At 45.1% G+C, this 24,848-nt stretch overlaps 1 protein-coding gene across 11 annotated transcripts in view; it reads left to right on the top strand.

Annotated features, from left to right (window-relative positions):
* PLEKHA6 (pleckstrin homology domain containing A6) overlaps window positions 1–24,848 on the top strand; it is a 527,946-nt gene that overhangs the window by 462,806 nt on the left and 40,292 nt on the right. For 6 of the 11 annotated variants that reach the window (XM_069238499.1, XM_069238497.1, XM_069238502.1 and 3 more), the window contains 7 exons: window positions 2,784–2,837; window positions 13,882–13,962; window positions 15,123–15,191; window positions 16,896–16,976; window positions 17,559–17,708; window positions 19,347–19,442; window positions 21,831–21,942. In XM_069238499.1, the coding sequence (XP_069094600.1) occupies window positions 2,784–2,837; window positions 13,882–13,962; window positions 15,123–15,191; window positions 16,896–16,976; window positions 17,559–17,708; window positions 19,347–19,442; window positions 21,831–21,942 (643 nt within the window). The remainder of the gene's footprint in view (window positions 1–2,783; window positions 2,838–13,881; window positions 13,963–15,122; window positions 15,192–16,895; window positions 16,977–17,558; window positions 17,709–19,346; window positions 19,443–21,830; window positions 21,943–24,848) is intronic. The other 5 variants (XM_069238498.1, XM_069238507.1, XM_069238501.1 and 2 more) reach the window with 3 other exon arrangements.

Raw genomic sequence — 24,848 nt, 5'->3', positions numbered from 1 at the left:
GTTGGACGAACAAGGTCAGCAGTGCAGCACAGGAGATGTAGAGAAGTCCCAGGAGTTCATGCAAGTGATGTCCCACGTCGGCACTCGAGATGCAGTCAGTTAGTGGTGCTGGAAAACCACCAACAAGCCTTGGCAAATGCAAGAGATGGAGAGAAACGTTTGTAAGGCTGAAGAGGACCAGCGAGGGCCAGGGGACTCAACCCGAAGAGGGGAGTCCGGGGTGACCCTCAGCAGTTGGGAGAGTCACAAGAAGAGGAGGCAGCCCCCACTGGGTTCACTGGCAGCAAGCACAGGAGTGGCAGTGAGGCCCACTCAGCACACCTAAAGAGGAGTCCCACATCGCTGGAGCACCAGGCAGGAGTCTGCTTTGCAGGAAGGAGTGCTGGGGGCTGGAGCTACACTGAGTCTGAAGATTCCTTGGAGGAGGAGCAAACAAACCTTGGTAGCTGCAAGAATCACAGTGCACAGTAGTACTGTCCTGCAAGGACAGGCAGGGGCTTACCATCTCCCAAGTTGGAAAGCTGATAGAGAGGACCAAGGGGACCACTCCAGACCACCACGTGTGATGCAGGATACATGCTGTTCTGGAGGAGAGCAGATCCACATTGCCGGTCATCATTGCAGTTGGTGCCTGCAGATGCAGGGGAGTAACTTCACTCTAAGGGAGATTCCATCTTACTACTTATGCAGGCTGAAGACTCGCCACCCTCAGAGGAACGCCCGGGGGGGGGGGAGGGGAAATGCTGCAGTTGCTGGAAGGAGCCACAGAAACAATGTTGCAGAGCGGAGTCATTGCTGTAGTTGCAGATTGTCGATTCCTGGAGGGTCCAGTTGCAGTCCCAGTGGCCAGAAGATGAAGTAAACGATGCAGAGCCCTGCTAGAATCTTGCACGTCGAATCTGAGGACCCACCCAAGAGGGTGACCCAAAATAGCCCAGGAAGGGGGATTGGTCACCTAGCAGGGTGACCCCCTATCAGGAGGGGGCTGTGATGTCATTTACCTGACCTGGGCACTCCAGTGCTGTCAGGGGCCTCTGCCCACCTTGTATTCAAGATGGTAGAATCAAGTGGCCACCCGGGGGTGCTATGGGCACCACCTCTAGGGTGGTGATGGACAGTTTCATGCCAGAGAAGAAACCAGGGGTCCCTGGACTAGTCCAAACCAGTTTATGCAAGGAGAGCACCAAATGTGCCCATCAAAGCATACCAGAGACTTGGGGAGGCTACCACTCCCAAGCCATGTAACACCTATTTCCAAGGGAGAGGGTGTTACCTCTCCCACAGGAAATCCTTTGTTCTGCCTTCCTCTGCCTGAGCTGGTCAAGCAGCAGGAGGGCAGAACTTTGTCTGAGGGGTGGCAGCAGCGCGGGCTGCCCGTAAAACCCCAGAAGACTGGAAGGAGCAATGCTGGGGGTCCTCTGAGGAGCCCCCAGAGTGCATGGGATCATACAGTCAATACTGTTAACTGTTTTGGAGTATGATTCTGACATGTTTGATCCCAAACATGCCCAGGTTTGGAGTTACCGTTATGTAGCTGGACAGAGGTAGTGAGTGACCTGTGGCCAGTACACAGATAAAGTGGCTTTCCCTGCACTTACGAAGTCCAGTGCATTGGAACTAGGTTTCAAAGGGGCACCTCTGCTCATGTATGGATGCCCTTGCACACAGGAACCTGCACCCTGCCCTTTGGGCTAGGAGGTCCTACCATAGGGGTGACCTATAGTGACTTGGTGCATGCACCTTTTCACGCAGGCTGCAATGTCAGGCCTGCAGAGACATTTTGCATGAGCTTCCATGGGTGGCATAATACATGCTGCAGCCCATGGGGAACCCCTGGTGCCCCAATGCCCGGCGTACCTAAGCACCATATACTAGGGACTTAGATGGGGCCACCAATATGATAATTGTGGGGTGTGCAAAGTCCTAGACAACCAAATTTGGAGGGAGAGAGCACAATCACCGGGGACCTGGTTAGCAGGATACCAGTGAAAACAGTCAAAGCATACTGATAGCAGGAAAAAAGTGGGGGTACCATGCCAAAATGAACGTACTTTCCTACAATCACACAGCTTTTGCAGTACCATCCTCTTTGGTGGAGACACTGTGAGGTCTGATAAGAGCACCAGCAGCGGAGGAAGCACCTGCAGTACTGTTGTCTTCCAGCTGGAGGCACTGTGAAAGCACTGCTTTTACATCCATGACGCCTCACAGCACAAAACCGTGAACACTGAAGGAACAGTGGCAGAGGGAAGCCGTGCATATCCTGTAATTAGCTAGACATACTGTATTTTTTTTTTTTTTGCAGTTGTATTTATTGCAAACCCAACCCATCTGGGCAGCTGAATGTTCACAGAGGAAAAAAGAGGTCACAAAGAGGGGCTAGAAACGGTAGAACAAAATGAAGTAGTGTTAGCAAGGAAGACATGGAGTGTGAATACATCTGGAAGATGAAGGTATATAAAAATACTCATTGACAGATCACTAGTGGAGACTGTAGAGCATGTATTGGCGCTGCCTGTGACAGTGTAGATGTGCTTGCCTTTGAGAAGGCGACAGCCGCCATACTCTATGCTTTTCCCAGGTGGAAGCTGAGCAGTGAATGGTAAAGTTGGTGGTAGTGACGCTCCCGATTGCGCCACTTCGCTTGACTATCATGAGTATGCAGAGCATGCCTGCATGCCAATTACCTGCATAAGAGCTTTGCTTCTTTAATACTTTTGTGTTTTGTTTTGTTTTTTATTCCCCTGCTTGTCTGTCGATGCCTCCCCGATTCCCCATGCTAGGACGAACTTTTAGACCATCAGTTACAAAGAAACTTAGAATATTTGGATCAGCAGGTAGGCGATGCTTGCAGTGTTCCTTTCGCTGCCTGTCCTCTTCTTTGTGTTGTGGCATGCCCTATTACTCCTTCCTTCTTGCCTCTTACACTCTATTGACATGCTCTTTCTTTTATTCGGGTGTCTGCTGCATGCCGGTCCCAGCTGGTAGCTTGTATCTGATTGATATGCATTATGCTGGATTTTGAGCGATTTCCATAGTTATATTTTACCTTTAACCTTTGCATTTTACCTACCAAGCTCCACCAAGTTTTGAATAGCCTCCTACAATTCACATGTTTCTGCATTTTAACTTTGGTGAACATCAGTCAATGATCTCATAGTGTAAAACAATTTTTAAGATGGTTCAGGTTGTTTTCGTACACATGGTCTACTCCATAGAACATTCAAAGATGAGTAGTTCTAAATTGTCCATATAAAATGTCACTAAGTTTGACATGGACTTAGACCTTAGTTAGAAAGTGAAATGCTTCAAAAACAGTGAAATATGATTCAGACGATTATGAGAAAACAGTTTAAGCAAGATCTAGATTTATCCATAATTTGGAATATCCAAAAAGTATAGTTGCACGGTACTCCAAAAATCATCATGAATGCATGTTAGAAAAGTATATGTCCCAGGTGACATGCGCAGTAGTTGACAAAGCCAGGTTACTGACCATGGAACTAGATTGACAACATCTTATTTTACTCTTGAGGATATTCAGTCAGACTAATGGCAGTGGGTCGGGTTATTTATAAAGCTCTCTCCGCAGAGTAAGTTGTTTATCAATGCTGGTCCTCATGCACTTGCAAAGTGGCTAATACCTGCATTAGCCAAATAAGACATCTTTTGGGGGATGGTTAGCCTCACTTTTTAAATGACATTTACATCTGGACAGCCCTGACCTACACTAGTTTGTTGTTTTACACAAGGGTAGACGAGAGGATTGTTTGGTCATCATGTCTGTGGTGTTGCTCCTTTTACATCAGCAATTCAACGGGGGTGCACGCTGTGTCTTTTCCTGACAGGGTATGTTTATTTGTTGCCCCAGGGTCTGCAACCTTTTTTGTGAAGCCCATCATCCTGTGGGCTCTAGGTAATAAATTACAGGACTCTGTCGGGCTGGCCAGTTTAGGCATCTGACCTGGGCAGTGGACTGTCGAGAAACCACAACCTGCCTCAGAGTGTTCATTTTGCAGCCAGCACTGCCAAAGGCCAACCACACAAGCACTACGACACTACACTACACTGGTGACAAGGGTGTTACCTGCCTGCTCTCAGGGGCTGCAGTGGCTGTGCATCTCTCACACAGTGTGCAGTGCTTGTGCTGCATATGCCCAGGGTCACGCCCAGACGCGTCAGGACACAATACCTCATGCGTGCTACCCATATGGAAACGCGCCAGGCCACAGGAGCAAAAACAAAATAGAAGGAGAAAACACATAGGACCACGGCACAACACCAAAGTTTCAGCATGAAAAGGAAATAGTTCTTCCTGTCAGAGAAACTGCCTCATTGGCCCACATAGGTTGAATCAGCAACGCACATGCTGCAGGCCGCATGAACCCCTCCCAGAGTCATGGTGAGAAACACGGGCATTTTTTACTGAGCCTAACCTCAGCTACAACAAGTCTCTCATTGCTGCCCCCCACACTACCAAAAAGAGCGCACAGAGCTGAAACTATATCTGATTGAGTGCAAGTCCCACCCTATGCATCCAACATACCTCTAGGCACTTCAAGATGACCACCATACCACCCATTGAACCATTCTCAATTGAAAGTGCCCTATCAGCACAAGCGTCCAGGTGGAAAGGCTGGGTGGAGAGAGTGCTGCTATTTTTCGAAGCCACCAAAATAGACAACACACAGAAAAGGGTGATGCTGCTACACTCATAGAGCAAAGAAATCTGCAGAATCTCCAAGACGATTGCAAGAGGAGTCACCCAAGACACATCTTGTGCTGCACACAGCACTGAACACCTACTTTAAGGCCAATGGCAAACAAAGACAGAGCAATTCGTGGTTAGACAAGCCAAGCAGCAGGCGGAGAAATCCACTGACACATTTTGAGCATGGCTAAAAGAGCTAACCAGTACATGTGGCTATGCAGACGAAACCAAAGAAATCAGAAGCCAAATAATTCAAGGGTGTGTGTCTGCAAAACTCTGTCAACGCATCCTAGAAAAGTCTGGGAGGTCCCCTGCAGATATCCTGACCATGGAACAGTCAAAAGAACTCTCTGAAGCCAGAACCGTCCACAGGGATGCCGCACTACACAGTCCCATCCAGTCAATGCTGTTGCATCCCATAACAGCCTGAGCAGACCAAACAGGAGTGGCGGAGGGCCTAGAACTTGTGGCTATTGTGGGGGACCACCCAACCGCCAGGGAAGAAATGTGCAAATTGCAGAAAGTTAAACCATTTTGCAAAAGTGTGCAGGTCTTTTCAAATGTGTGCAGGGGTTACAAATGTCAGTGATTTACATTCTAACATTTTCCAAAGACATACCGGAACACAACATGAGGCTCAGAAAAGTATTGAAAAGGACCCAAATCTCAGGACTGACCCTACATCAAAACAAGTGCGAATTCATTCAGCCCAAGCTACATTTCGTTGGGTACATGTTCTCAGCAAAAGGGGTAACAGAGACCCTGACAGTACAAGACATCAAGGAAGCACGACCCCCAACAACAGTGATGGAGATGCACAGTTTATTCGGCATGGTGAACTATTGCGGCCGTTTCATTAAAGACCTCACAAACTTAACACAACCACTCCAAAAACTCACAAAGTCAGACATCCCATGGTGCTGGGGTCCAGAACAGGAAACCGCCTTCCAAGCAACCAGATGCCTATCTGCTGATACCACTCTGGCGTACTTTGACCCATGATAGGACACCGCAGTTGTTGTTGATGCTGGGCCAAAAGGTCTGGGGGCAGTGTTAAAGCAAAGGAAGGACGAAGAGGTTTGGGACCCGCAGCTTTAGCAAGTCAATTGCTAACCCCAATAGAGCAAAGGTATTCTCAGATCGAGAAAGAAGCTATAGCAATCCACTGGGGGTGCCATCACTTACATCTCTATGCATTTGGCAATACATTCATCGTCATCACAGACCACAAGCCTTAAATCCAGCTCTGTTGTGGGACTGCCTCCAAACCGCCTCCGAGGATAGAAAAGAGGATTCTACAGCTCCAGGAGTACAACTACCAGGTGGAGTACCAGGTGGAATCCCAGAATCCTGCGGACTACCTCTCTGGGTACCCCGCAGCAGCCACGCCCGAGGTAGAAGCATGTGAAACAGAGTAATACATAGGATTTGTGGCAGATAGGTCACGCCCACTTCCTCTATCAATGGAAGCCACCCGTCAAGCAACTGCTAACGATGAGTGCCTCTAGAAAGCGCTTGGAGCAGTGAGGAGTGGTCAGTGGCAAGCCCTTAACAATCAGTGGAGCGGGCTCACCCGCAGTGCCAGACGAGTCATGGAGAGCCTGTACAACGTCCGTCAAGATATGAGTGCAGATCCAAATGGATGCCTCATGAGAGCACATCAGCTGGTAATCCCCACCAGCCTCACTGACCATGTAGCCCAACTCACCCATGCTGGGCACCAAGGCATGGTCAAGACAAAGAATAGACTCCAAACCAAATTATAGTTTTCCCTAATACTGGTGAGGAAATGCTTGTGGTGCCAAGCGTCAAGTGAAACCACTTTACCAGCCACAGTGGTGACAGAGTAAGGGCTCAACAACCATGGGTGTGCACATGTCTAGACTTTGGAACCCTCCCCGACGGGAGGAACACCATCGCCATGATTGACCTTTACTCCAAGTATCCTGAAATAAAGGTATCCTCATCCCTCAATGCTTGAGACATCATACAGAGGCTAGAGAAGATCATGGCCACTCAGGGTTTGATTAAAGAACTGAGGAACGACAATGGCCCACCGTTCCAAGGCCAAGAAATGGTCTCCTACTTGAAATCACTTGGCATTCCTTACAAAAGAATCACTCCCACTGGCCTCAAGCTAACAGGGAGGTTGAAAGGTCCAGGCAAACTCTCAACAAAGACATTGGGATTGTGGCCACAAGTCCGCAACCTCCTGAATTGGCCATATATGCATTTCTGCAAGAGTGCAGTCAAACCCTGCACTCTACCATGATGATCCTGACACCTTGTCTAACTGTGGCAGCTGTGACTCCTCTGTGCAAGAGACTGCAGACTGAGAACCCGACCCCTATCTACCTGCCAAAAGACCAGTGGGACCTCCGAGTCATGAGACAAGTGACTTGCATGACGGCAGTGATACCCGCACTAAATATGAGCTTAGAAGAAACCCTGCACCATCCACTAGGCTAAGGGATCACCTGGTGTGACATGATGCTCTGTCGTGGGTCAGGTAGAATTTTGATTGTTCCATGTGTGATTTTGCCAGCCTGTTTCCCTGGGTTTGTAGATACAGTGACTGGTATATTATTTGAGCTCTCAGTGAATTAGAAATGCTATGAAGTGACTGTGGGTGTGTTCACACTCATGTATTTGTTTGTATGTTGAATACTGTTTTGGGGAGAAATGTGATGTCGCTCCCTTTATGTCAGTGACTTGACGGGTGAGCGCACTGTGTGTTGCCCCGACAGTGTATGTTTAATTGTTGCCCCCAAAGTCTGTGACCCTTTTGGTGTAGCCCATCATCACGTGGGCTCTAGGTAATAAATTTCAGGACACTGCTGGGCGGGGCCAGTTTAGGCATCCGACCCGTGCAGTGGACTGATGAGAAACCACCACCTGCCTCCCAGTGTTCATTTTGCTGCCACTAGAAAAGGCCAACCACATAAACTCTATGACACTACAGTGTCATCTGACATTTGGCTCCTAGTGCTGCCCAAGCACCAATTGTCTTTATTCACTTACAATGATGGTGTGTTTGGCACAGGACAAAGATGTATGAGACCTTGTGTTTTTGGAAGTTTCCATGTGAGATTTTGCTGGTTTGGCCCACATATGCCACTAGACCTGATAGTGCATCTGTGCAAAGGGGCTGATTTGGGACACTAAAAAGACTCCAGCTGAATTGCCCTCGTTTACATAGGTTTAATCTTTGACCCATTTTCAATGGTTCCCAAAGCCAAACGCTTATGATTCAACAGTCAAGGATCAAATGCTCCAGTGATCAGGATGGAGAGCTTGTTTTTGTGGAAAGCCATAGATCCACTCGCATGGAACTAAACCTAACTTTGTGAGAAAAAAAAATCGAAAGATGGTGCAAACATTAGGGGCATTTTGGAGAACCAGCCACTCCCTTAAGGGGTCTCATTACAACCACACACATGGTCAGTGAGCACAGTTACTCAGCCACTAGATGGTAGGAGTATGCACAGCATGGGATCCTATTACATTAATATTGCATGCCTGGTAACTGGGTGAGCAGGTCCTCCAGATAAAAATTAGCTTGTTCAAAAGTCTGACAGTTTCCATATTTGCCAATCCACTTCTGACTTTAATTTCAACATTATCTGTTTCACAGAATCACGAAATACAGTGCATGTTGATAATGATACTTTTTTAAGCTGGTAGATTGCGGGCAGTGTCTCAAAGTGCACCACCGGGTCCTTTTGGTATTAAATAATGCCCCAGGAACATATGTTACCATATTTTTTGATGAACTAAAGGTCTGGCCAAATGATTCTAAAACACCATAAGAATTTAAGACCTCAGTGTCAAATAAAGATTTCATGTGTTGATTTTTTTTTTTTATAAATGCTGTCCAGCTTCCATCCACAAAAAACATATCAGAATCACATAAATGTTTTTTATATAGTTATATAGCTGTTTACAGAAACGCAGAAAAGGAAAAAGAACACTGTAACTAGATTAAACGAATCAGCAGCTGGGGAAATAAAACTATTTTCCAAATTCAGAAGCCTATTAATATTAATTTAATAAAAAGAAATCTGAATTTAAACTTGTAGCAATGTTCCTAAAGAGTGGGTTTAATCTGCTTTGATTACTGTGAGCCAAACGTCAGCTTAACTTCTAGAGAATCATAGAGAGCTCTTGTAATATTCTTATTGAGCAGAAAAGCTTTCAACAAACACCCACTCGCAGCATTTTTAAGTTTGAATGCAAAGAATGGTTAGCATGTTCAAGCTTACACTTCATGGTGTACATTTGCATGGTTCCAAGACATTAATTACACCAGATATGCAAGCCCATACTAGAATGCAAGAAGCCTTAATCTGCACGTTTTATGTGGCTAACTAGTTCTGTTTGGAAAGTGGTTGATTGAGGTCCTACAGCAGACCAAGAATGAGACGATTGGGTAGACCAGTGGGTACACACTCAGAGTGGTCGTAGCATGTGTGGCAGTAGATACACATGTGCTGCGTACTTTCACCACCTAGTGTCGGTCCGGGACTCCATTCTGCTAGTCTTGCAGAAATACTGGAGAGCCTGGCCTCCACTTCTTCAATGTCTGGCATATCTTCGGCACTAAAAATATTGGGCATCAGTGACGAGGCTTGATTTTGCTTCCAGTGGACCACCTTCTTTACCTCAGTACATCAGTGTTTTCTTGCAGTAGAAGGAAAGGCAGGCTTGGCAGGAAGCCTGCATGTGGTTTGGGGAGAGGCAGAGGGTGCAGACCTTTTGAAGTTCTCTCCAGGGGTTTTTGGTGTACACTCAGGCAGAAGTGGAAGGATGTACATTCCATGCTGTTGCCCTTCACGCTTTCTCAAGAAGCATCCACTAGGACTCGAGGATGGCAACTCAAGCTTGCGGTGCATCAGTGTGTACCAGATGGTGACCATTGGATCTGAAGTCACGGACTCATGGGATGGATGCTTTCTTCAGCACTGTGTTCATCGCAGGATTCGAAGGGTGAGTCGCTGGAACTAAGAAGAAAGGATTGGTGTGTTAACACATCAGTCCTGGAGTAGCATTCCCAAACATCCCAGCCCAATAGCAGAAGAAAACAATCCGAGGTGGAGCCAGTGTGCTGGTACCCTCCTGATCAAGGCTAGAGTCACAGCGGGTCTTGTAACTCTGACGTCTTCGAAGAAAACAAAAAGTTGCAAACTCCCAGCCCAATTCTGATGGCAAGAGTATGGAGAGCATGTGAGTCTACAGTAGCACATGCTATGAACAGATGGTTACAGGGTAACATACATATGATTTGCTGTTGAAGGGAAGTTTTGATGCAAAGCCCCACAGAAACAACAATGGTGATAGTTATCACATTGCTTGGGTTCATAGAGAAACTAAAGCACTCACAGTTGAATCCAAACCAGCATAGGACTTTCTAAGGGCCTTGATAGAAACATAACAGGTGATTGCCTACTCCACATGAAAGGAACAGATTCTTCCACAAAATCCAGACTTCACATTCTCTCATAGACAGTATGAAACTGTTTACAATGATGCTACCGTGCATTTATATGGTACCGGATAGTTATATATAAGACTACTACAAGAGTGCCTTTATGCCTGCTGGTCACAGTCCATGAAGTATTAGGCTAATCTAGTGGGCAGAACGGTGGGAAAAAACTGTAAAAGTAGCAACTGCCGTCTACCACAGGGATAGTTGTTTACAAATGTATAATGGGTAATCCTGGTTTAGGGTGCATCTCCAATGGAGTAGGAGACAACAACATAAATACATATAGTATCTGTCAGCACACAGTAAATGGGTGATTTTAGAGTCACAACTGCACATTAATGTTTTGAAACGTAAGCCAACAGCCATTGTCCTGCCAGTGGACGTAAACATCTTTTTGGTTGAGTTCACAAGTCTACCTTTTGAGCCAATATGCAATTGTAAATCAGTGACATGTAGGTGTAGTTAAATCTTTAATATGAGTTATTTTCAGAACAGATGCTAGATTTATAAAGGAAGTAATTTGTTTATTACAGGGTAACATGATTAATCTGTTCTGTAAAAATGTTCTGCTAATGATTAAAAACGTTTGCCTACATTGTGTTACTAGGATAGAATCAAGAAATTCAGAAAGACAGTAAGGTGTTTGTTGTCTTGAGGAATTTATATGGAAATTACCAAGGCAGGTCTGGCTGGCATTCTTTAATAAGATCAAGAAAAAAGAAAATGGGTACAGCTCTAGCATTAATGGGGAGCACATACTTGAAACACCTAGAGTTCAGTGCACATTTTCGTGAACCATTATTGTTGATGCAGCACAACACAAGGTACAATAGTTGAGCTTTTAGTGACTTGTTGGGGATGTGGCACTTTAGAATTTATATAAAATAGCTTCGATCTCATGCTAGGAAAGGAAACATCTACTTATTTGTGTGAATAGTTATGAATGCTTGAATAGTTATGACTTCACATGCAAGACACATATCATGCTCCTGGGAGTGTTCGAGTCATCAAAAATTGCCCACACATGCACACAGAAACCTCCAGAAATATACTTTGCTGTTGGTTCTTATAAAGTAGTTCGGATGCAAGGGATACAGGTGGCTGAAGATGCGCAAGGATGCTGTAGTTGCAGTGCAGTTGATGGGGGTCTTCCTGCAGCTGCTCCTCAGTTCACAGGCTTGGTACGGTGATCCTAGCTACAGGGGTCGACATCCCTTAAAGTCCTTCTGGTCCTGATGGGAATCCATTTACCTGGTGTCTCAGTCACAGCAGAATTGGATAATAACTTGCCTTCTGGGTGACCCAGCTGCACTCCGACAACTCTCTCAGGTTGAGCAAACTTAGGGACAACTTTGTGCTTTGGGTTCTGGTCTCTGGTGCCGCACTGCAACAAGAAGATATGGGCTACCAACTTGCCCCAGGAGGCTTCTTCAGCTGTGAGGCCCGTGCTACGAACAAGAGGTCAGCCAACTGACCCTTGGAGTCTCTTGCTCTGGCTAGGCTCCAGAGGCGACTCCTCCACAAGCAGGACACAGACACAGTCCTCTCCTTTGTTAGCCACCATGGTCAGCAGGGGCATTCCACACCAGTGCACCCTTTCTTTGCCAGTTCCACAGTGCAACTGGGTAGTTCTTCCTGGGTCCTATTTCCAGTCCAGAAGAAATTTGAGTTCTGAAGGCCAGGGGTGCCCTTTTATACCCAGAAAATGCCCCCAGGGTAGGTTGCAGTGGATATCCAATAGGCTACCAGTTTCCCGCCATCCTGATGGCAACTTCCTGTGAAGTGTGGCATCTGGCTAACCATGGATGCCCCATTTTCCCCACATTCACCATGGTAGAACTTCTCCTTTAACGACCAAAGCTCCCTAGCACAACCCAGAAGTGTATACACCCAGGGAAAACCGGTTTGACATCTGGCTTTGCCTCTCTCCCAATTCTTTCCCATCTGCCTTTCAAAGGCGGCTTCTCCTTTGAAACTAGCCTTTTAGGCCAACACTCATGTGGTTTCCTGCAGGAGGGTAGTAACACCTCTCTCCCGAGCAGGCCCTTGTTTTGTCCATTTTTTGTCATGTTGTGGAAGTTATTGGCATCTCTCGAGCTGCCTGCAGGACAGGCCCCGTATACAACAGTAAACGGGCACTAGAGTCTTTGGGCAACTAAAGCGGCAACTTCTAAAGTTGCATTTTGATCACGGCCGGCCAAAGGGACATGCACACTTTAAACATAGTGCACAGCTCCCTGCTGCCACTTGGCAGCAATTGCTATGCCCCATCCTGACACCCTGGACAGGACTGGGCACTGAAAAATAGAATGATAATGAAAAAAGTTTATTGCCATTTTATTTTTCCATTATAGGAGGGCATTTGTTTGGTGGAGCAACGCTCCTCCGCCCACGTGGAGGGGCCGCCCCTGCCAGTGTTAGTAGTCCCATTCAGAAGTTAGCAGGCTGAGATGTCAGCCTGTAACTCTGCCAATGGGGCTACAAGCCTTTCCACAGTAAACATGTAAATTTAGGACTTTTACTGCTGGAGTTTGTAAAGGCACATGTTCCACTTTTTAACATACATCACCCTGTCTTAGGGTTTTATAGGCCTACCTAAGGGGTGACTTGCTTATATTAAAATGGCAAAGTCCCGTTAGGAGTTTTAACCAGCCCTTCCAGTCTGCTGTGACAGGCTTAGAACCATGTTTTACCTTGTCGTACTCGTGGTGCAGTCCACGAGAGACACCTCAACCTTCAGGCCCTAGTTTGAGCCACCAAGCCCCTAGGGGACTTACAGATGTGGTGAGCTATGCCAATTGAGGACAAGCCAATTAGCCAGACCCCATTTTAAGGGTCAGAGCACATGGGCTTGTTTAGCAGGACTTAGACATTTCAGAACTATTTCACCAGTACCTAGTGGTCAAAATGGGGGAAAAAATTGGGAGTAAACCCACAAAAAGCCTGTTTCCTTACAGGGATCCCTGTAGCAGACATGTCCCTGGTGGTCATCCACAGCTACCAAACCACTGAACACCAGGAATACCCACAGCATGAGAAGCTAAAACTCCCCAAGCTTCAAAACTATTGTGAGAGGTAATTCACCCCCAGTCTTGAATTCTCAGCATCATTACTATTTCTGCTATAGGTTCTGCTTTCACCAAAAATCAAAAGTTTGAAATCTGCATTTTGAAGACTTCCTAAAATGTAATTATGTTTTGTACATTGCCGGACAGTTGCAGTAACCACTTTCAGCTCCTGGCTTCCTTAAACCATAGTTACAGACATCTAACTTTTCTATTTTGTCGAGTCGTATTCTCATAGTGTAAGATTTTTAATGAGGAGAATGGGGCATCCCATCAAAAGCTGTTTGCAATAGGATTTTGGTTTGATGACAAATACAAGACACCTAGGCCGGGGAAGGAATGGGGAAAGACCGTGGATGACTGAACTATCCCTGGTGTTGCTTTCTTTAAGATGTTCTTTGTTGCAGGATTCAGAAACAGAGATTTTAGTAGATTAACTATGGAAATGTATTAGGGCTTTCTTTTCCAGGAATCAGTCAGGTTGCATCTTTATGGGGCCTGTTTTTGGTATGGTCCAATATGTCCTTTTGTTCTACATCCTTGTCCCATTGGAACAGCCTGGTACACACTCTTGCATACTCTGTCTTCACTGGCTGAATTTCTTCCTTTGTTTGTCACAGATGAATGAGAGTGAAACACTGATCAGTATGGTCAACAGAATGGTGGAAAACTCGTCCCCTAGGGCTCAGCTCTTCATGCAAGTAAGCAGTGGCCAGCAGGTCTCGGCCATGCTGTATCCCATCCTAGTTGCTTAAGCATGTCAAACACCATCAGCATCCCCTCTCCCTCTGCTTACTCCAACCATTCCTTCATCCAGCACCTGGAATAAAGGGGAAAAGTCCATTTGCCACACATCTCTTTGAGCCATAAGCTCAGCAGCATCTCATTGTATGTTCATCAGTCGGAGAATTAATTGCCAATATTCCACATAAATGTGTCTAATCTGTGCTAAACATGTAATTTCTATGTAACATGCTGTGAATAAAAAAAAACAGTGTGTTTAAAATATTCCTATCTGTTATGGAGCCACTGGGTAAACATGAATGCCTCTTTCCTAAGACCTGAAGCTTTCCATTGGGTCAGAGCCATTAAACATTGTTCCCAATCAAAGCACATGTCATGTATTTGTGGCCATGGTTTATGTTCCTCTGCAAGAGAGATGATATTTTACTACTTGGTTCACATGTTTGGATGCACATTGGCTCATTGGGAAATATTAAGCGTCTCTAAAGGATCAGTAGGATGAGGCAGACTGTCCCATCCTGGCCCAGGATTCAAGTTCTTGCAGCGTGTTTGGTCTGTCTGAAAGTTCTGCAGTTAACACATAAACCATCCTGCCTCTGTGAGTGCTGTAGCACATGTGTACAGTAGAATTAGTGTTCCTAGCCACATGCCGTCAACAGATGTTGGTTAGGCTTGACCCAAACATATCTTGTAGTTTATAGTCTTATAGTTGAATACATTTAGGAAATCACCAAGATAAAAATGCAATGCAACTACTTATGCATAATTTGCATTTCGGCAGAACCATTAATTATATAGAAATAAAGGTTTCCATTGTTGGGCATGTCTGTTTCATCAACCCCAATCATTTTATTAACATGTCCATCAGCTCTTATTTTGTTATATTTCCAAGATCTCCCTCATCTCCTTCCCATTCCTTCTCCATGGGTATTCAGCCAGATGACAGTCCTTTGATGGTGTGTGCATGTGCGCGTCTTGTAAGGTAATGAGAGTAGCACTAGTTTCCAACACCCCCTCCCCATAGTATACCTAGTGCTGCTGGAGTTGGTGCTGGGGGTTGAGGCAGCCCCTCAACATTCATGATATGGCTGAGTGTTGTGTGCTTATTCATTTATAGGTTTCTCCATATCCAGATCCATACCGAGAAGCCCTGCAGGCCTACAAGAGGAATGGGGACGAGACTGACGTAAGTGTGCTTTCATTTTATGGCAGTGTACTCCCTGCATGCCCAAGTCATCTTTTCATGAGCAGATGCTGTCTGCTGGTGCAGGGTATTGTCCTGAGGTTCTGCCAGCTCAACAAAAAAGTGTGCCCAGAGTGCACTTGACCAGTGGGTCCTTTCTGCTCATCTTGTGTTCATTTGTACGTCTGGTGGGTGCAGTGACCATGAACCTAAGTAAAGGAGTGTGTGTCCAGGGTCAGCACCTGCACTGAATATGTTAGGTTAGTAAGAAAGCTTTATTGTAAATGTAAAACAAAATAAAAAAATCTAAAGTTATTAAAAAGTTTATTCGCGGGTGCTGGCACTATTACAGCCTGGTGTCACATTGACAGAACACAGGTGCCACATACATGCGTATTCTCAGCTGATCCTTTGATGTGCGTTAAAATTCTAGTGTCCGAAAAGACAATGTATTAGTTTCTGCATGAGAGTGAATCAGTGTTTCTGACATTGACTGAACTTTCCTGTTACAAAGGCTGGCATGGGCAGCTTCAAATGGGGGTTGAGCTGCTTTCGGACACAGGCTTAACCGTCTTCATTTTTGCTGCCACTCAATTGACACCACTGGCACAGAAAGTGAAGCACAGTCCTTGAAACCTGAACCCTGTAGTACCTAATACCTGCAGGGGTATGAAGCACAGACAACAGAAAGTTAACGTATCTTTGAATAGCAAAGGAACTATAACTACTTCATATATATTTATGCACCTTTTCGAGAAACTGTGATATATTCTTACAGAATAGGCGTTGAGCATCCTTTTTCATATGTTTCTGCACAAAATGGCTCTCCCACACTGAAAACGCCCACCTCTCATTTTTATATCTTCTTTGTACCTTTGCTGAGCTACCTTTCTGCCGTGCACTGAAGTGGGTAGAATCGAGAGTGTGCTAGCAGTGTTCTGACTCGGTCAAACATTCAGAAATCAGCTACACTTTGCAGGGCGAGTTTTGCTGCCTGCTGTTGTCCAGCAGATATCTTAAGTTGTCCCATTTCAGGTGTATGAAGATCTTTCCTTACAGTTATGAAATGGCAAGCGTCCTGTAGAAAGCAGAACCAAGGTGTGCATTGTGATGCCCACCTGCACACTCCGGAGTAAAATCTAGGGCTTTCACCCCTTCCATCCATCTGCAAAGAACAGCCCACAACGGGACACAAGCCCACACGCGGGACAGCTGGCGTTGGCTTGTGGGCCATTCTGTGTTTACTGGTGGAACTCCGTGCCTCTAAGAGATTGTTCCACATAGATGAAATGTATCTGGGGTGAGCAAGGCAAATGGCAGCCCATTCTCAGCAGTGAGATGTTCATCCTGACCACATCCCTCTTACCTGCAAAGAAAGAATTCTTATTCCAATACTTTTGCATTTTCCACCCCAAAGCTAAAACTACAGGTACCTAAAAGTAAGGGAAAAATATGGGATTAGATGACGAATGCGACAGGGCAGCTTGATATCCTACAACTCTGCTTAGAGTAAGAAAATACTTTTTTGCATCAGTTAATGAAATCAGTAGGTCACCTGGGAGGTGCGCTCTCTGCCAACTGCTTAGTCTTTTGCATGCCAAGAAAACTGTGCTCTTAAGAGTTGTCTAATGAATGGCTGCCTCTTCTGTTTGATAACGTTAAAAAATCAAAGGTCTCAAATGATTAATGCTTTGTTTGTTTGGACAGAAATTGCTGGGGAAACTCTGTGAGCAGCACAAAGTGGTACGGGAGCAGGATAGGCTGGTCCAGCAACTCCGCGCTGAGAAGGTAAGCATGTGAGTGCTGTGCAAGCATAGAAGCACTGCGCAGTGTTAAAAAAGTGGGAGACAAAAGTGTCTGGGGTGTACGTTTTGCACGCAGCCGGGATTGCCTCTGGAAGGCAGTAGAGCCAAATTAGAGTCCAACATATGTCAGGGTAATCGTTCAAAGACTGGATAGACTGGGTGACAGTAAGTATCATCTCTGGTGTTGCCTGACACCAAGCTGTATCTCCCCCACATGCCTGCCCTCTCAAAGATAGTCCTAGCACCTGTTTACTTCGAACTCAGCTCTGGCAGACAAATATCCACTTTTTAATAAATCAGTGCTTTTCAGAATGTCCACAGCATTGGCCCTTGTGCTGGAGAGTCTAGTACTTGACTTTCTCTCCCGTCCATTGGGCCATCTTCCACTCTAATAGCACTGGCGTAAGAAAGGCCCCCCTCACCACGGTACACTGGGCATGGGCAGCTGGCCCCTGACTGCCTCCAGGGAGGAGGGGACCTCCTGCTGGTGCTTTACAAGGGGACTCCTTCATGTTTCGTTACACCACTGTTTAATAGTTAATGCTAATCTTTTCTACCTTCCCAGGAGAGCTTAGAAAGTGCTTTAATGGCCACTCACCAGGAGCTGGAGATGTTTGGAAGTCAACCAGCCTACCCCGAGAAGCTCCTGCACAAGAAGGAGTCACTGCAGAACCAGCTGATCAACATTCGGGTGGAGCTGTCCCAGGCGACCACAGTAAGGCCCCACTTCAAAACAATATAACTGTAATGGGATTATGCACTCACTGAACAGGAGAGATCCCTGAGATGGACTGTGCAGGAGAGAGCCTAGGGTGAAGTGTGCCCCTCCACTAGAGTGAGCCAATGGATGTGTTGTAAGAGTCATCATTCAAGTGAAGTGAAAAAGGAACACTGATGGGGCCCTAACCATGCTTGGGCAGTGCTTGGGTTGACTCTATCAGTATCCCCGAGGGATCCTGGAGAATGACAGAGGGTCCTCCCTACTGACACAGTAGGAGAGCCTTGGTTGAGACAATGCTTCAGTTTTGCTCTTTTCCTTCTAGTAAAAATTAGGAGTGTGCAGAAGTCCACTATAGGGAGTTATATATGATACAATTACACAGAAAAAGGAGACCTCTTTTGTGCACAACCATAAGGATTTTGCTTCCTTTCTGTAAGATGTGAACTAGTGGTTTTCACCTATTTGCTGTGATTGTGTTCGTTGGTGCAGTCACTTAACTGACTGGCAGCCTTTACATTCTATTTCCCATGCCCTTCAGATGCTTACTGCTCATAATAGTGCTGAAGAACAAAGCATCATTAGGTTTTTGTTTTTCTTCTCTTTGGTCAAAATAGATCACACTTGAGACCCTTCAAACCTTAGCAGAAAATCAAATGAAATATTGACTTCAGAAGAAGCTTTAACTTAAATGATAAAATAAAGGCAGGCGTTCTTTAACTGCAGAAGAGGACTGCCCAAAGTGTGAAAATTGAAGTAAAATCATTAAATGCAAAATATATCTGCCCACAGTCATTTTGTGATCAAGAAGTCTACTCTCTTCGCACAGAATGCCCAAATTCTAGTTATCCTTTCTTACAAAAGTTATGGTTGCGAGAATGTACGATCACTGCTGGAGAGTATGAATCTGTGGATGCTCTGAGGGTAAAAGTGACATAGAGCTACTTGAGATTAGAAGAGACATATGTCAATAGAGGAGACAGAAAGAGACCAGTGAAAGGTAAGGTGTGTGAGACCTGCAGTAAATAAGACAATGTAGACTAAACACAGGTGTAGTGTAGGGAAAAATATGCAACATTTATTTTGTAGCAAAGAGTACCTGTTTTTTGCAAATGTCTTTGACTCAGTTGGTAGCATTTGCTTATACAGTTCTTCCATAGTGGTGTTGAAGTACAACTCACCAAACCTTGTGGTCTTTTTTTGTTTACTCGAGTGGTAAAGAACAGAAGAGAAAACGGGGGTAAATTGCAAAGCTCTGTGAACCTGGGCGATTCATATGAAAAGCAAAGAAGTTCTTTATGAAGTAGTTTGTTTTTCAATTGGTAAAGAACGTCCAAAATCATAATCCACCTAGAATAAAAATGTATCTTTTCAGCATTTATTCTTATATATATTTGTACGGGTTAAAGAGCTATATCATTCTAAAGGTGGAAGGCTTCTCATAATGGCTGGGGTTTAGAACGTAGAATATATAGAGCTTGCTGGAGTGCTATATGGGAGTCAATCTCCAGAAACCTACCTGAAACACAAATACATGGTCATGCTCTGTGTTCAAAGTTTTAAATATGCTATCATGGCATACCTGTCCAATTTTGTTCTCCCACTGCACTGTATTTCATTGTCCTTCTCTTGCAGGCATTATCAAAGAGCAACTTGGAGTACGAGACCCTGGAGAATGAGGTCTGCACCCTGCATGACGATCTCTGGGAGCAACTGAACCTAGACATCCAGGTACGTTGCTGATTGGTCCAGTGGCCTGCAGGGTACTTGCAAAGAGCAGGGGGCTTGACCCTTAGGGCACTGCAGGGTAGACATCAAGTAAGAGTAGCTGGGCGGGGACATTGCGGGTAAATACTAAATAGTGGATCAAGAGCCCTGTAGCTTTTATAGTTAAAGATGAGGGAGGGCAAATCCCCAAGCACTGCAAGGTACAAACCAAGTAAGCAGCCTTTCACCCTGTGAACACAGCTGAATAGACACACTATATTGTTAAACCTTTCAATAAAAATACAAATTGCAAAACAAAACATTGTTAAACACAAGGACCGCATGCACGGAAATGTGACATTTTGTTGCAGCTGCAAGGGACAACTTGAAGAACGGGTTGTAACATCCCCCGCCCCTATTTCAAATCTAAACTCCTCAACAACAATGCGTGGTACCATTGTTTAGTAGTGTTGGATACTGGTATCCCATTGCAGAAATAATATCTGAGGTCTAATTGTTGCATTCAGTTTGTTTTGAGAATTTTGATTTGATCAGGTTACCTGAGAATGAGACATACTTAAACCACTTCCTTGACCAGCCTCTTGGATCACATTTATTGGCTTGAACTGGACTGCTCAGACTTAATGTGGGTGCTGGCCACTCTCTTATTTCAGTCTGAAAGTTCCTCTCATTGTACCTTTCTGCATTAGCATGGTAGCTGGTCATTCTTAGCTCTGTGCCTCCGCAGATGTTGGTTATTGCCTTTACATTCACACTAAGTACTGGTCATTTTCTTAGTCCTGCGTCCCCTCAGTTTTCTGTCTGGCTGTTGGCACAAGCCATTGCCTTCCCTCAGGCTCAAGTTGCTACTTATCATTTTCTGTATGTGGGTGCTGGCTGTGTTTTGGCTGTGCATTAGAACAGGGGTCTTCAAACTGGTGATCCTGTGGGGGGTCGATAGGGGGAATTTACCAGGTTCTGGACAAGAGAAGCATCATGCTTTGTTTTAAGCGATAAAAAATGAGCGGCAGTGGGCCTCTTTGTAATGGGCCATCACTAACCTCTTTTGTCATGTAGAACCTGATTGGTGGTATGTGTAAAGGGCTAACAAGACTTAATTGCAATGTTTAAATTTGTTTAGACGTATTTAAACATTGCCAATTTAACACAATAATGGTGAAAAATTAAAGAGTGGGCGCAATAAAAGGTTTGAAGACCACTGCATTAGGGTAAGTGATGTTTCGTTAGTTTAGATTTAATCCCATGGTGGGTGATGCTCATTATTTTAGAGGTTTCACAGTGTGAACCTATTTCAGCTTTTGTTCATGTGTTGTGCATTATATTTTGGTGGTACTTTGGGATTAGTGCTGGTCATGGTGGTAGCTCAGCTCCAGTCTGAGTGATGGTTATTAGCGTAATTCTCTTTTTCCTGGGTGGGGAATCGTCGTTGTTTTAGCTCTGCCTGATGGTGGGTTATGGCCATTATCTTAACTCGCTCACTTTAGGGACGAGTGCTGATCACTGATTTAGGGGATGATTAAACGTTTGACGGAGATGGTACTTCATCGCAACTGCAACGGAATACCCTGTCCACCAGACTCAGTCCATCCACCTGCCCAATTTAGAAGTCGGCAGACTGACAAAATGTTGATGACGGAGCCTACTCCAGCTCTGTTATTGACATACTCCTCCAACATCAGAAGTTAGTTATCTGACCGTTCGCCCAATTTAGAGAGGGGCAGGTTGGATGGCTTTTTATTACATTTTTTTTTTAACTGTCCATCACCATCAGGTAAAACTTACAGTTAAGGGACAGAAAAGAAATTACCCTCCACCCCCATACCATGGGAGAAACTCACTTTGGTTTCTTAAAAAAAAAAAAACACCTGATTTTGGAGATTGTTTTTGTAAAAATGTAAACTTTGTTTAAGTTTGACTGCCCGTCGTGATGTTTGACAGAACCATCCGTGAAACTCTTAGAACATTGACAGGAACCACTGTGATTTCAGCGCCTGACAATGTTAAGGCACGTTGGGGGGGGGGGGGGGGAGGGGTGGTGTTGCATGACATCTCTCTATTTAGGAGATGGGATGTCCATCAGAGCAGTAGAGTAATGTACTCTGATACCCTAATAGACATTACTCTGTCCTCCAAACTCTAAATCAGACCCTTTATTGGTCATCAGGGTGGGTGCAGATTATGGTCTTAGCTCAGTCTTTTCATAAGTGTTGATCATTGTTTTAGTTCTGCATTGAGGAATACTAGTGATTATTTTAGCTGTTCCCCTAGGTGTATGCTGGTCATTGCTGTAGGTCGGTGTGTTATTGTTTTAATGTGCAGTGGGTTTTTACCACACCTGTCCCTCACATTTTTCCATAGTCTGTGTTGATCTCTTTTCTCCCTCCCCATTAGAATGAAGTCTTGAATGGGCAGATCCAGAAGGAAATCTGGCGGATCCAGGATGTGATGGAGGGGCTCCGGAAGAACAACCCTTCACGTGGAACGGACACAGCCAAACACAGGGGTATGTGTGCTTATTCCAGCAACAGTATCACTGGTCCAGTCTCGCTGAGAGCCAGAACTGGGCTTCCCTGTTCCGATTACCAGAGAACCTTTCTGGTTTCGGTCTGGGCAGTAAATGCAATGTACATCATGGTGTCCTGGAGGGCTGAATGAGGTTCTAGATATGTGCTCTGTCCATATCATGGTCCTCGTGAACAATTCCCAGCGTCCATCTGTACAAACACAGGGGTCCTGGTTGAGTGTGCTGCTCTGGTTGGTAAGATATGCACATGCTGCATTGCCCAGTGCACCTCAGCAGTATGTATTCTAGTCTTGTCAATTCTGTTTTTGATCATAACATCATCAGTACTGCTTGTTGTATAGCAGCATGCACTAACCTCAGTCCCGCAGTACACCAATGACATTATTCATCATAAAGCATTCACTTCAGCTGTATGGACATTGATGGCAAATCTTTCCTAAGCACTGAATTGAATCTGCTGAACTTGTAGGGCTGTCAATATCACAGTCTTGACACAGACTCAATAACCTCAGGGCTCTTATTTTTGTATTTATGTATATCTATATAGCACAGACATCACCCAAACTGCTTTACAGAATTGCTTAAGATAGACTATAAATAATTACAAAGGATTGAAAATATAACAAGGTAAATCATTATATAAAACAGAATACCCAAAATGTGTAAAAAGGTCGAGGTAATACAGATACATATGGTCGTTAAATGTTGAGGTAGTGTACAGTTCTAAAAAACAAAGTTGAGGTAATATAGGTTTCTGTGCCACGAGTTGATTACAGTGTTTTATACAGTTGGAATAGAAGGGCTTTCAGGTCACTTTTGAAAGTTGTTAGAGAAGTGGTAGTGCTCAGATTTGGAGGTATGTAATTCTAGATTCTGGTTGCACCCCCCAGAAGGATTGTGCCATCAGCTGTTCTCGTTTAAAGGACGGGGGTTCAAGAAGCATTGCTTCGGCATTCTCCGATGGTCTGGAGCTGCCTGATAGCTTGAGCTTGTCCGGCAGATAATGAGAATTGGATATGCACAGGGCTTTATGGGCGATGCAGGCAGTCATGCAGATAGCCCTTGCTTTAATTAGCAGCCATGAGAGGGTGATCAGCATGGCGGTAATGTGGGATATTCTTTTGGTCCTGTAAAAGAACAGAGCTGCTGAGTGTAGAATCATTTTCAGGGCGGTAAGATGGGTTTTGGAGAGGAATGTAAAGCAAGTGTCATTTTGAATTATAAGTGGAAATGATAGTGTTTTTAAGTGCCTCGTTGAAAGTCACAGCCACATTTACATAGCCAAACAAAATCAAATTCAGCTTGATGGTCCCAGTTACTAGATTGCAGCAGGGAACAAGTGTTGGTACAGTAAGTGGACATATACTGCGTCCTCATAGCACACATGCTTGTTTCTGCTTCTTAAATAGGCAGACTGTACATAAACATCAGATATTTTCACATTTGCTTCCAATTTTGGTTTTATAAAATGCTAATCTGTATCTCTGCAATTGTTTTAGAGGTGGCTTATTTGGAGGTTACCTCAACCTTTGTTTCTAACTTCAACAAAGATCCATTTCCTGGGGCAGTGTTTGGTTTCCCAGCTGTCTGTGTTTTCTCACTAAACTATTTTTTTTAACCTTTCTGTGCCTGATAGGGATAGGATGGTTTGGACCTTGAATCTCTAGTCTGAGTCTTCAATGACTCAAACAGCAGGGTCCCCTCAAACAACTCTTTCTGTTAGGATGGAAGCCCCCTGAACTGGTTGGAAAAGCTGTGTCGCCTTGCTCTTTTTCTCTGACATGTTTTCTTTTCAATAAGAGCTGTTAACTGAATGATCTATTTCTGTGAAATCTTGGATGCAGCCAAGGTGTACCCCAACCATTGGAAGAATAACCACAACCACCTCTTACCAGACTTTGAGGTGACTGTTGGTGGTAGTTGTAGGAAAGTCCCCCTTTTTGACATGGTCACCCCCACTTTCTGCCTGGTGCGTGATGCAATTTTGACTGAAAGTGTACTGGTTTCCTGCTAACCAGGTCCCCTGTGCCAGATCTCTTTCCCTAAAACTGTACAATTATTACCCAATTGGCACTGTCTTTTGCCCCCTGCAAGTCCCTAGTAAATGCTACCCCTGGTACCAAGGCATGGGAACCAAAGAGGGTCCCCAGGGGATGCAGCATGTATTGTGCCACCCTCAGGAAACCAAACCCTGACTTTACACACAGAGACTGCCATTGCAAGCTGCGAGTCTTGGTGCAGCTCAATATGAAAACACGACATAGCGCACAGCTGTGTGCCCTTTCCCCTAAACACTGCATGCAATATATATGTCACCCCTAAAGCAGGCCTTACAGCCCTAAGACAGGGAAGGGTGCATTACATTGCATTTGAGGACGTATCTGCATGAGCAGATATGCCCCTGCTATGTCTTTGTCGATTCTTAGACATAGTGAGTAAACAGGGGAGTCATTTTAAATAGTGTGCTGGACACTGGTCTTTGAGTTCCCTAGCTACATGATGGCTTCATTGAAACTAGGGGTTTGGTATCAAACCTCTCATGTTAATAAGCCCTCACTGATGCCAGTGACTGATTTATTAATACGTGCACCCAGAGGGCACCTTAGAAGTGCCCCCTGAAAACCTTCTAACTATCTATGTGCTGACTGACCAGTTTCAGCCAGCCTGCCACCACCAGACACAAGTCCTCCCAAAGGTGACAGCCTTTGCTTTCAGGGTGTTCAAAAACCAAGCCTGCTCTGGGAGAAGTGATTACACACCCCACCCAACAGGAAGACCTGCAACTCTGAGCACCAAGGCAGAGGGCTTCAAAGACGCCCACCACCCTTGGTATGCAGACCTGGCTTCCCTCATAAGGGAGATGCCAACCTCCCGGCCCCAGGTCC

The sequence above is a fragment of the Pleurodeles waltl genome, chromosome 6 (genome assembly GCF_031143425.1).
Source record: "Pleurodeles waltl isolate 20211129_DDA chromosome 6, aPleWal1.hap1.20221129, whole genome shotgun sequence".
NCBI lineage: Eukaryota > Metazoa > Chordata > Amphibia > Caudata > Salamandridae > Pleurodeles > Pleurodeles waltl.
This window is presented reverse-complemented; position numbering and strand designations above follow the sequence as displayed.